Source organism: Sinohyriopsis cumingii, chromosome 16, assembly GCF_028554795.1.
Source record: "Sinohyriopsis cumingii isolate HCF-2022 chromosome 16, ASM2855479v2, whole genome shotgun sequence".
Taxonomy (NCBI): domain Eukaryota; kingdom Metazoa; phylum Mollusca; class Bivalvia; order Unionida; family Unionidae; genus Sinohyriopsis; species Sinohyriopsis cumingii.
The window spans coordinates 80,170,076-80,183,938 of record NC_142976.1 but is presented as its reverse complement, the minus strand read 5'-3'; the positions used below and the strand labels follow the sequence as shown (position 1 = coordinate 80,183,938).

The 13,863-nt window shown below is 35.7% G+C and overlaps 1 protein-coding gene across 1 annotated transcript in view; it reads left to right on the top strand.

The window, feature by feature from the left end:
* The first annotated feature begins 652 nt into the window (after window positions 1-652).
* LOC149780876 (F-box only protein 31-like) overlaps window positions 653-13,863 on the top strand; it is a 35,323-nt gene continuing 22,112 nt past the window's right edge. Inside the window, exons 1-4 of the mRNA XM_089937973.1 lie at window positions 653-858; window positions 6,406-6,465; window positions 7,077-7,153; window positions 8,786-8,947. Coding sequence (XP_089794099.1) covers window positions 711-858; window positions 6,406-6,465; window positions 7,077-7,153; window positions 8,786-8,947 — 447 coding nt within the window. The 5' untranslated portion in view covers window positions 653-710. The remainder of the gene's footprint in view (window positions 859-6,405; window positions 6,466-7,076; window positions 7,154-8,785; window positions 8,948-13,863) is intronic.

Here is a 13,863-nt window from a genome sequence, read left to right as displayed (position 1 = left end):
ATTATTCAGAAGGACTGGTTTGGTGTTTGCGATTTAAATGTTTCCGTTATGCAACCAATCTTGAAATATACAATAATGATACCTATATGGTCCTTATGGGTGCGCGCTATAGGTATTATGTATTGTCGAGAGAGTGGCAGGTATAAAATGAAGTTATTTGCACTTGAAACATACACAATAGAGAAATGTCTGTTATACTTTTCTCGCATTTTTCTTCTTATTTTCAACAATGTCAAGTTTAGAAAACTGGAAATGGATAGAAATTATAACAATAAAAAACTGTAAATTACAATATGCTAATAGTTTTTTTCTTCTTCAGATCAGTTACTTTCATCATGAAACTCGGATTTGCATTATTGATTTGATTCTTTTATTGTATGTAGTCTGGTAAAGAAGGTACATAATTCATTGGAGACTGATAATTTGCCAATATAAGAGTTATTTCTCTTGTCTTAGGACATTATAGTTCCATTTTAAACATAAGAATAAAAAAAAAAAAAAAAAAAAGACTCATACAAGCGCTTATAGATACAATATAAACCCCGACAATTATTTATAAAATATAAAAATTAGCACAAAAATAGAAGAGGTACTAGTGAGAGAAATAAATTCAAAGACAAGGAATGGTATGTAATAACAGATGGTAAGATTTTACTTTTGCACCGTTAACAGCGGTTAAGGGTTTACCAACTAGGTAAATATTACAGCTGATGCATCTTTTGGACCTTCCCCCGGAGTTGTTGACAACTCTGCTGTCCTACCTGCCGGCACGAGATCTAGCCAGAGTGTGTCAGACATGCATTTGTCTACGTGATTTGGCCAGATTAGATTCCCTTTGGCAACAGAGATGCAGAAAAGGTACTGCGTTTTTTTTTTTTTTTTCCAGTGCAGAAAATATAGAGAAATAGAAAATTTACTGCGTTTTTTCTTCTTCTTCAAACTGACCAAATCAGAAAATCCCGCCAACCTACGGGAAGCTGGGGCCTACTGCCGCTGACAAGCTTTCTACTCACGTTGACATAGCCCGAGACTCGAGGTCGAACCCACGTGAACGGAGTTGAGACGTCAGTATCTGTCCACGCAGTCGCCTTAGACCACCCGTCTACCAGAGACCCGACCCCTTGTTTATTATCTTGAAATTCCAGGGACTGAACTTGATTATCGAAATATGTCTTCCAATGTTTGTAATTAATATAGTGCATACATGTAGCTTTGGAACATTTGTGAAGCTGACAAATTCAGACTTACTGTCATCTGTGGGGACTAGTTTGATTTAGTTATTTGTTTACCATTTTATCTGCATGTAATTTTGAGATTAGAAATATAATTTTAACAATATACCTTTATAGCACATACTAATTTAAAATTCTTGTTTTTAAGCTATTTAGGTATTTTTTGTTTTTCTGTTTGTATACTTGCATGGATGACTACATGCATGTATGCTTGTTAATATCAGTTGTTATTTTGTTATTTATGGATGTGTATATTCATTTGTCCACCATGTTCCAACTTTTAGAATGACTGTTATGCAGCTGCCGTATACCCACATTTGAAAAGACTATCCACAAAGTGAACGGTCACTACATGAGGCATCAGTCCAAAACTGTTCAGAATGATTTAAACTTGCATAAATGTGACAGAACTACGATTTCAAACCAGTAGATTTACAATTTTACTTAGTAGGTTGGCCTCTACACCACTCCATTCTTTTATCATCTTCATTAGCCAAGGTTGTGATAACCCTATCTAAACCTTAGTGGATTGAACAGCTAAATTAGTGCTTTGTCCTAGCAACATTGATTGGATTTCATATGTTGCCTCCCTTTGTTTGTAATTCAAAGTAACCAATAGCATGGTGCATTGTACATTGGCTGAAAACGGTGGTGGCAGTGGATCTAAAAAGGATACTTTGTAAGTTTAACATCAAAAGTATGAATGTATACTGGGGGAAGCCATTACAGGTCTATTTGAGTGAAAGGTATTTGTGCAAACATGGACTGGCACTGGAAAAGTGCTTATTTATCAGTCCATTTGAGTTTTGTGCTCCCCTTGTCTCGATCATGTAGGAACAGTGTTAATATCTGAATAACTTCATTTTGATTGGATGTGGTGGCTTGATGCCGCATCCATTGAAGTTCACAGACCCGAAGGTCTGAAATATTTGCTTGATATGCCAAGGTGTAGATATATAGGGTTATAGGAACTTTGTTCTTTTATTGGCATAAATTGTACGTTCTTTGAGGAGATTGGAAACAAACAAGTGCATTTTTTGGGCTATAATATGTATTCATTTCTTGCTTTAATAAAACAGCAAGCTTTGAACATAAATCAGATTGAGATTCTGACTGCAGTGCTGTAATGAGAATTAATCAATCTGTACGCTATCATTAAAGACTTTTTAAATAAAAAAACGTTACAGAATTTTAAGTTTCTTCAGCAAGATCACTGTCTGGTGACCACTGATGACATTCAGGGATCGTCCTGGGCTTTGCCAATGTCGCAAATTGCGATTTTTTTTCCTTATTGGCGAAAAAAATATCCCATCTGGCGATTTTTTTGGGCGACAGACTTTTTGGTTATTTAATTTGTACATACAATCATGGATTTGGACTGGATAAATTAAAAGGGAGAATGAAAGGAAGTCACAGACTTGACTAAGCAATGCATTGGAATCAATCTGTTACACAAACGATCCTTTGTTCGTATTGACAAACCCATCTTTACAGTGCATTGTTACATCATAATCTGCTTATGCTGACATCTTGGCTGAGTACTGTATGCTGTGATGCAGTCAATCATGCTACCGAACTATACCTACAACTGGCCGACTTTTGAAGACGCGAATAGAACAGATACAATTAATTGATTGGCTAATCCTTCTGTTGTTTTTTTTTTTACATATACCAATACGGTAGTTTTGCTGAACCTTCATAGAAGACTGATAACCTTTGAGGTACCGACTACTGTGTATAAATACAAAGCAAATGGAAAAAATCTCAATCACAATTATGTCTGTCGCCATTGCAGCATTTTACTCATTGATCTTTTCCTTTTGCCATCAATACGTGTTACGGCTGCTGAGATTTAAACTCCGCAACAAGAAATAGCACAAAAAACCCCAGTTTTGCATAATTAAAAATAATTATTTATTTCTCAAAAGAGTGAAAGAATCTCTAAATTGGGTGTGAATTTATGCTTATATATACGGTCCAATATTGCCAGGTGTTGAGTCGTGTAAATTTCATTCGTGGGAATGGAGATCCTATTTTGCTTGTCGAGAAAATTTATACAGCATTCAGTGATTATTCTTGGGATTTAGGAAGCAATTCACTACAAGCTTTGTAAAGCTAGCCATGGGGGGGGGGGCCTGCTGATAGACTACTGGTGTCACCTGTCAGCACTGTGGACTGTGAACGTGGATACAGTAAGATGAACCTCTTAAAAACTGACATCAGAAATAAACTCTGCATCTCATCTCTCAAGAATTTCATGAGAATCAGCATGTACAGATGTGAAAAATTAGACTTTGAAACTGCATTCAACAAGTGGGCAGCCCTAAACTCGCGATGGATCTTTATGTAACACTTTGTAACATTTTGTTAATGCTTGTTGTAATTAGAGTATTAACTAACCCATCTTTTGTAATTTTCATTGCCTGTTACATTAATAGACTAAATTAACACTTGGAAAAATGTACGCTACTTGTTCTGGCGACACTTTTTGAAAATTGTCGACAAAATATTGAGGTTGGCGATTTTTTTGGCGACAGCTTTTTAAAAGCCAGGACCATCCCTGACATTGGTTCTGATTATTAAGCCTCACACTTAACAGGATCTAAATAGACCCCTGAATCACTTTGCATTTTGCAAAGATTGGAGAATGCCCTCTTTGTATCCATATTATAATGTTGTAAAGACAGGACAACTAAGCTCAGCCTATGAAGAAGTAAATACAATTTTCCTGTTGCTGGTTTTATAAGGTTGCTGACTACTCCCCAATACTCCCCCAATTTATGTTCACATCTCAGTGGAAGTTCCTGACATGGGCTTAAGATGTATTAGTGAATCTCATCCTTGAGGGCTACATGCTCTTCATAGCTTGGAACATAAACTTGGCAGGTTTCACTACTGCTATTTTTTAAATAATTTTTAAAAAGCCATACAAATGATTTAGACTTTAGATAAACATGAAGATATACATGATTTATTTATGCTTTTATGAATAATTTATCCCAGCTTGAAATAATTATCTTGTAATATATTGTTAAGTGATGTATTTTGTCTAGAGTTTGAATTTAATTTATGTGCATAAAAATGTCAAATAGTTTATGAAATACAAAAGATGCATACCTTTGAAACACACAGTGCAAACTCCGGACTTTTGCTACCTGCCTTCACATATTTAAATTCTGATATCCAAGCAGTTTTGAACTTTTAATATTTTTTAGCCAGTGGTTTCATAATGTTGGGAGAAAACACGTTTCTGCAATTTTCCGTGAATTGAACAAAACATGTAAGAGGTGTTCTTAAATATTCTTCTTGAACAATAAAGTATCAAATAAAAATGACAAAAGAAACAAGATACTGTAAAGGTTCTGTAAAACGTACTGTCAGTTGCAACAGCACTTCTCAGAATTGTACCTTGAGACTCTTCGATGCCATTCATATTGCTTAGTTTCTCGCTGACTGCTCTGGTGGCCTAAGTGGTTAGAGCATCTGCCTCAGATACAGGAGGTCGCAGGTTTGAATCCTGGCCGAGTCGTACCAAAGACTTATGCAAGTGGGTACTAACAGCTGTCTCAATAGACACTCAGCAATAAGAGGTTAGTGTTAGGACTGGTTGGCCTGGTGTCAGGATAATATGACTGCAGACATCATAGCGATATGATGGAATTTTTTTTAAAGCTATATTAAAAATCCAGATCTCATATACACACTCACACACACGCAGTTTCTGATGAGATCTGCAGTTAATATGAACAAGATCTGCACTCAGTCATAGCAGTTAACATGAATGAGATTTGCACTCAGCGATAGTTAAAATGTGCATGAGATTTGCACTCAGTGATAGCAGTTAACATGAATGAGATTTGCACTCAAAGATAGCATTTAACATGAATTAGATCTGCACTCAGCCACAGCAGTTAACATGAATGAGATTTGCACTCTGATATCAGTTAAAATGTGGATGAGATTTGCACTCAGTAATAGCATTTAACATGAATGAGATTTGCACTCAGTGATAGCAGTTAACATGAATGAGATTTGCACTCAGCGATAGCAGTTAACATAATGAGATTTGCACTCAGTGATATCAGTTAAAATGTGAATGAGATTTGCACTCAGCCATAGCAGTTAACATGAATGAGATTTACACTCAGTCATGTGGATGAGATTTGCAGTCAGTGATAGCAGTTGATGTGTATGAGATTTGCACTCAACGATAGCAGTTGATGTGGATGAGATTTGCACTCAATGATAGCAGTTGATATGGATGAGATTTGCACTCAATGAATGCAGTTGATGTGGATGAGATTTGCACTCAATGATAGCAGTTGATGTGGATGAGATTTGCACTCAATGAATGCAGTTGATGTGGATGAGATTTGCACTCAATGAATGCAGTTGATGTGGATGAGATTTGCACTCAATGCAGTGGATGTGGATGAGATTTAAACTCAGTGATAGCAGTTGATGTGGACAGGTTAATGCAGATATGATTTGCACTTAACAGCAGTTAATGCAGATGCAAATAAGATTATAATTGATTATGATTGTTAATACCTTGGATTCTCAACTGTTCACAAGATGTATTTTTTTATTGACTTGAAGTATGTCTGTACATTTTGCCACTGTTGAAGAATTTTCTCTTTTGAGTTTTGCTTCAAAAAATAAAAGACTCCCTTAAATTAAAAACAGTCCTTAGATATAATAGTTATGAGCTAAATATATTACTGGCAATAATATTTTGCTCTGTAAATTGGTACACTATAACTTTCCCAAAGAGGGTATACACAAATTTCCATAAGGAACTCTTTACGGCATGATTAATGTCTGGTATTCGTAATTTAAAAACAGTATTTTTATGTTGCTGGGAAATAAAATAATTGCATTTTATTGTACTTTTCTAAGCTCTAATAAACAATTTACTGCATAGAATAAAGATTAAGTTTAGTTCATTCAGCAACTGTTCTGTGCAGCAGCTGGTGTAGACTCTGTGCCTGGGACAAGTGGACAGTTTTGCTGGATGAGTAAATCTTAATGTCATTTTTCCAGGCTTTTTATATAGAATTTGAAGGAAACATTTTGTGCGATTTTGTGAAAATGTATATACATGGCTTGTAAACCATTTAAGATTTTGTCAGCCAGGCGCCTGTTACATAAATTTTACCTTTTTCCCCACCAGAATACAAGCTGAAGTCGAATAAAAGCTGGAATGCTTCATACTTTGAAATATATTCAAAAGGTAAGTGCAGGAAGTACGGAATGATCTTGAACTTAAGATGCTTGGTACATTTTGATTCATACACTACACTAAAAATGTCAGTAATTTGAAAAAACTTGTTCAGATTATCAGCTGAGTTCCAATTTAACAATCTGGTACTTAAGACTGCAACGTGAAAATTAAAAACTGTCAAAACTTTAAGGAATAAGTCAGGCTTAGAGCATTTCAACCTTTAAAAATTCAAATTTATTATTAAATTTGTATTCATATGGTTATGTTACGTCAAATGTTGGATTAAATCTGGTATGATGGACATGTTTGCAGTGTTATTTCTTTTTTAAAATAGGAACATCAGACCCATTGTTATATTTTATTATTTTATTCAGTATTTATATGTTGACTTACTTACCAGTATTAAAATCGGTTTGTAAAGAAATGCAGATGTAAATCCATGCATCCATATCTTACTTGTCAGTCGGGGGAGGTAACTATGCAAATTGTGTAGTCACTAGTTCAGTATTTTCATATGCTTCAGCATTTTATTTTCCTTCGTTATGAAGATCTGCCCTTGAATTCCAAGGATAGTACCATAGAAACTGGTTTATTTAAATGTTGAATGCTTTTATTTACAGTGCTAGTGAAGTATGGTACTCTGGTGGGTGCTTGGAAAACAACAATGAACTGTTATGGTGGATTGTTCAATGTGACGGTAAGTTATTATTCTAAGGATACTTTTAATCCTTACAGCAATTCAGAACATCTTTTCTATGAATAATTATTATTTAACTTTTTTTCATCAAAACAAGAACAATGATCATATGGAAAATGATCAGATTTTGGGTGTTGAACTGGCACCCTTCAGGTCATGAGTCCAATGGAATAACCTCAGAGACTTCAGTTCCCTTGGTTGTGACTTTTAGTGGTTTTCAGGCTATGACTTAGGGGGGTGAAACCCCAGTGGTGTAACAATATACTCAGTTATCTACGCTGACTGCACAGATTAACTCGCCTTATATTTCAAAGCAAGTGTATGTACTTTAGGGGCGGGTTTATGGATAGCTTTGAAGTCATAAATCAGGGTTTTTTTTCATGGGGATTATCCAAATGAGAATGCTGGCATATATGTGACCTGATATATGATAATGTGTGGTCACAGAAAGAAGATAAATGATACCACATTTAATAGACAGTGTGGCAACTCAGTGGTGAAAGCTTTTCTTTCCCGTCAATAGTTTAAATACATGTGAGAATTTGCATTCACAACCTGACATGTTAACTAATCAGGGGAGCAATCTCAATCCATTTGTTTTAGCCAATGGTTGGTATTTATATTATTATTATTATTATTTTTATAATCATCATCATCATTTTAGAAAATTATTATTGTTGTTATTATTTTTATTATTATTATTATTATTATTAGCTATGGGGCCCTGAGTGGTCTAGAGCGCTCTCCGTTATGGATCATTGCCATCTCACCTCTGTCTGCATGGGTTCGAGTCTAGGATTTGGCCACTGTGGGTATGTGAGAAAGCTTGCCAGTAGCTTCTCATGGGTTGGTGTTTTTTTCCGGGGTTTTCACTGGTTCTTCCTCCACCATTAATACTGGCCGCCATGCATAGCCTATCATGTGCTGAAAAATGGTGTTAAACCCGACAACAACAACAATTATTAGCTATAATTGTGCAAGCCTAATTTTGTTTGGGTGGAATACTTTGAATGGATTAAAACTTAATTAAATCATTTTTTTTAGCTTTACTGGTTATAGACCAGAAGAGGTTATGTGATTGTCTGTTTTCCATTAGAACACAATTGTTATCATTACTACTTCTAGAGGATTGCTGTGAAACTTTCCACACATTCATCCCAAGGTTATATTAACTTTGGGTTTTCACTAGAAGACTTAAGGTTATGTACTAGCTGGTCAGCAATGAAAATGATGCCAGTCTGGCATCCAATTTGGTCACCATAAAAGGACATGTTGGTGAGTGAATATTTTTCCTGTATGACATGGCTGTTGAGATCATGTGAGATTTTCAGAACAGGAAGTCTGTATGATTGATTTATAAATGCCATAAATCTCCAAATATTTCCAAAGTTCTTGTATACTTTTTGATGACTTATTATTATCATTATTATTTTGTTGGACTGTGATGTCAAAACCCACACCATTTAACATCCAGCTTCAACTGCAGAATTTCTAGTGAATAAATATGAAATATTACTCGGGCTATATTATCAAGTTGCTCCTGAATGCATGTCATGCCTTTATTAGGATGTGGTGTGTTCAGTCTGCTTTTTTGTTAGAAGTGCAGTATAATTGATTTACACTTTTTTGCAGTATTGCCTGGGTCAGATCTTAGTAGAGGAATATTTTCCAACCAAATGCATAAAAGACAATCTGAAAAGTGTCCCTTGGTTCAGCATTTCCCTGGAGAATGGAGAAGCTGCAGTGAAGTGTCTACAGGGTTTTGATTTACCTCATCCTGGTGACTTGAAATTTGTATGTATATTATAAACAACATACAGGGGAAAGAAATGTTGACCTCATTATGAATGTAGGATTTCTAATTAAAAGTTTGTGTGTTTTGTACATACCTATATATTTTCTGTTGTGTTTTTTGTACATACCTATATATTTTCTGTTGTGCGTTTTGTACATACCTATATATTTAATGTTGTGGGTATTTTCATGGAATTAACAATTATCAGTTTAATATAAGTAATGATTTATCTGTTACTACTGAATTACTTTCCTTTCTGTAACTCTTAGTCCCCAGTCCAGACTAGTTATTGTTTCTAACATTTAGGGTTGGAGGGCCAAGATGGTAAGAACATGATCCCAGTCTGATTCCTTAGTCACAACTAACATACAGAATACCATCCTCCTGTGACTTGAACCTGCAGTATGATTATAGTTTGATTCCGTAGTCAGAGCCAAAATATGGAATACTATCTTTTTCCTTAGAAGATGTATGCATGACACATGTGCTACATCACCTTTCTTTTTTGTATTAATTGTGTGTTTGTCTTCTCAGTCCTTTGCTTTATGTGAGTGTTATCTGTGTTGATTTTGTAAATTATAGGATTTATTTAGTGTCTTAACATGTAGAGCTTCATTAAATTGTATCCCCGCACTTCTTCCATAACCAGAAGTAAGTATTGTCTACCCGTGTTCAGTTACCTTTTTTCCTTTGTGTGAATTTTTATCTTCCGAGCTTCTATTGCCACATGGTGTAAGCAAGTGCGGGTGCAGGATGACCCATGGGACTTGATGTGCATGCATGGATGGCTGTCCAGTTTGTTGTTGTTGATATAACCAGGTGTGGGACTTTACAAAAAGAGGCATATGTAAAGGGAGGATGAAGGGCAAGAACATGCCGTGACCTCCTTGGTTGAGATTGCCGAAGGGCCAAGGGTCCCAGAATTATTTTATAATGTCATTAGTGCCAGTAAGGGATTGGTCCCTGCCCCCTCCCAAGGGAGGAAAAACACATGAGAGTAAGTTGCACTACTCACTTCGGAATGAGTAGCACACTCAAGGTCAGTGTCCATTTGAATGAGATTATTGAATCATGACTTTCTGGGAGGGAGGAGCGGCAGACTTGTCCAGATATACCTGGTGTGGGTTTGTACATCAGATCTTTGTTGCCAGACTGGTTTTGACCGATTTCCAGTCACCATCATTAAACAAACACTGGTCACCATTTTTTAATTATCAGTATGGAGACAGGGATCAGGTCGATGCCATTCTTTTCTTATATCACTGTTTGATCCCAATGGGAATAGGAGGTCACATTGTACTTGCTGTAATTACGAGGGGACTCAAATTGGCATCCTTCACTCCTGTGTTCCCTTTCAACTCTACAGAATGTGGTGACCTCCGTTTCTGGTAAGTTAGTCTTCTATTTCATCTCTACAGGATGTCAGACCAGCCAATCTTTACGATTTTGCTTTATGATTTATCAAAATGACCCTTAAAATATGGACTTATGGAAACACTACGGAAATATGATAATTGCGGTAAAATCATGATAAAATGGCATGTCCATATTTTATTTGGATCTGGGTTTCATATTTGCTTTGTGGAATTAGTTAGAGAACCAAACTAAACTTTACAGTAGTGCCTCAGATGCCTTTTACAGCACATATTTTTTCATGTGACACATCTGCATGATCAAACTGTTGATTATATCATTTTTTTAAAATGGCATCCAGCTACATGTTAAAGGCAAAAGGAAAGAATAAGCCTCTTAAAAAAGTTTTAATAATCAATACAGAAGAATTAAAAGGAATATTCTGATTGTTCTGAATAAAATCAGGAAGGGACATAATTACATTTATGGCACATCATGTGTTGATTTGAGTATGTCACGTGGGAGATATGATTGCCATCATAATGTGAAATGAAGAAAATATTCTAAGGATTACATTAAGTTGAAAGATAGCAACAAGCCATTGAGCTGCATAGGGTTTGGAACTGAAGTTTGTGCAACTGGGTCAGAGGTAAATAAGGTGTATGTGTACACTGCAAACTTTTTCAGATTAACATAATGTTTTGATGCATCAGAACATTTTATATATACATTTCCAACTTGACAATATTAGTACATGATATTTTGTTACACCTTACTGAAAACTGGTCAGACTTATGAAAAATAATCAACTGCCTTATTGGGAGAAGTCTTGTTTGGGTTGGCAGATTTGCATTGGTGGGACTCCTACTTCTGGCAGGTGTCTTCCTCCAACCACATGGTGCCATAAATGTCCCTTCCATGATTTGAAAGTAGTCTGGACATGACATGTAGTGGACCTGCTCCATCACTTCAAACCTGGCCCCATGAATGACTTCAAGATGATGGCAACCCTATTTTGAGAGATACTGGAAGGCACAGCCTTGTCTTGCCTTGGGAGTGGGCACAAGATGATTATGTCAAAGGAACTGGTAGCAACAGTCCCTCTCCTGCCTTTGAGATCCTAACTCCTTTCCAATTGTTGGATCAGGTGATGTGGGAGGAGGAGATTTGGATGTTCGATATGGCATTCAAATAAGTGTACCATCTCCTTCCCCCCAGACTTGTGCCCTAACCTTCTTGTGCTGAGGACAAGGTAAGGATAATCTCTCCAGCGTGTAAAGGTTTTCTGGGCTGCATCTCATCCAGATCTTATGTTTATGATCAACTAAATCATTGTCTCTCATAATGGCTCTTCTGGTTAAAACCTCATCAACTTACCTTTCTTGGTTGGTGGGGACTCCAAACTTGGCTGCATCAGCTTACCTTTACCTATCAAGGTTGGGGGGACTCCAAACTTGGCTGCATCAGCTTACCTTTACCTATCTTAGTTGAGTTGGGGGACTCCAAACTTGACTGGGAGGGACATTTCTTTCATGAGAATTAAAGCCCTTGATGGTAGGGTTATTGCTGCATCTTGAAACTCTTTGAGCTGTTCCTCTTTGAATGATGTTATTAGAGCTGTTTTATGATGGTCTGAAAGCACATTCTCCTTTTGCCTTCAAAATTTGGCACATCATAGTGTATATATTCTTACTTTGTTGGGCCCATTATTGACAGCTTAACATGTGGCCACCTTCCAGGAGTGAACCATAAAGAAGTACAACAGTTTTCTCTACAAGATTTGTCGAGATATAAGCCTTCGACCTAACTGGTAAATTCAGCAGTGCAGTAGTAGCAGGTAATGTATTATTGTTATAAAAATGTAGTTTTTGTTGGAATAAACAAATTTTTTATTATGTAATACTTATCTACTAATATTGCAAAGAATCCTTTCTTCCACGATGCTCTGATGTCTTGCACTGTAGTGTTCACGTGAAAACAGGATGGTATTATGTATGTTGGCAATGAATAAGGGGTCTGACTGTGATTGTGTTCTTTTCAATTATGTCCTATCAATACTAATTGGAAGAGGGAATAATTAGCTTGGACTGGAGAGTAAGATTCTTGGAAAAGGAAAGCAGTGCAATAGGTAAGCATTGCATAATTAAATTTGTTTACACCCCCATCCAAAAATTACATTTTTTTTCAAAAATTGGGGGTGAATATTTAAGCTATATTTTTTTTAGCAATAGCAGATATAAGTAGATATTTGTACTTAATTTAGCACTGATAACCAGTGTCTACCCACAACACGTGTTGTCTTTTGACACATGCAAAACCATTATCCACTACATTAAACTATTTGTATTTTAGGGGTTTTACCCTTTTTGTTTTTATATAGATTTTAAAAAATCTTAGTACAGGATTGTGTTGATGTGCTATTAAGCCATTACATACCATATATACTTGCTTATAATTCAAGTCCAACTACAAATAACATGGACCCTGATCTACTATCACATAATGCACGAGCAGATCAGGATCTGTGTTGTTTGTTCAACTGATTATTCCTAACACATTGCAGAGAACCAGATCTGCCACATTATGTAGTGACAGATCTGGGTCTGTGCAGTTTGCAGTTGGACTCAACTTATAAGTGATGAAATAACATCATGCTAACCATGGCATCTGAATGAATTTCAAAAAAAATCATTTGACTACACTATTCTTTGTTTGGTCAAGTAAAATCAGTATTTTTTTAATGCTATAAATATCTTAAATTTTTGCTTGTTTAAAATGACATTTATGCACAAGTCAAATTATTTCATTTGCTTGCTAAACAAGGCTCTCACAAGTCAGAAGTTATTCTACTTATTCAAAAATACTCCCTTTTTAATGAATTGTGGTCATGTGTTGTTAGTATAGGAACATGGCATGAACAGTCCCTAATATTGACCACAATGGTGGACAGGTTACAGTCCTTTGAAAGTATCAGTGACAGATTAATGAAGTAGTCAGCCTGGTGATTGTTATGTATAAATAAATACATTGTACATTTAGTTCTACCACTACTTTTTGAATTGGAACCCATGACAATACCTACCTTATAACAGGAATTGTGTTATAATGTTGGACCTTATAGTGAGACAACCTTATATAATCAAGTACATTCTACATAATATAATTCTAATACTACATTATAAAATGGGATGTATGACAATACCTGCCTTATAACAGCAATCATGTTATAATGTTGGACCTTATAGTGAGACAACCTTATATAATCAAGTACATTCTACATATAATTCTAATACTGCATTATAAAATGGGATGTATGACAATACCTGCCTTATAACAGGAATCATGTTATAATGTTGGACCTTATAGTGAGACAACCTTATATAATCAAATACATTTTGCATATAATTCTAATACAACATTATAAAATGGGATGTATGACAATACCTGCCTTATAACAGGAATCATGTTATAATGTTGGACCTTATAGTGAGACAACCTTATATAATCAAGTACATTCTGCATATAATTCTACTACTACATTATAAAATGGGATGTATGACAA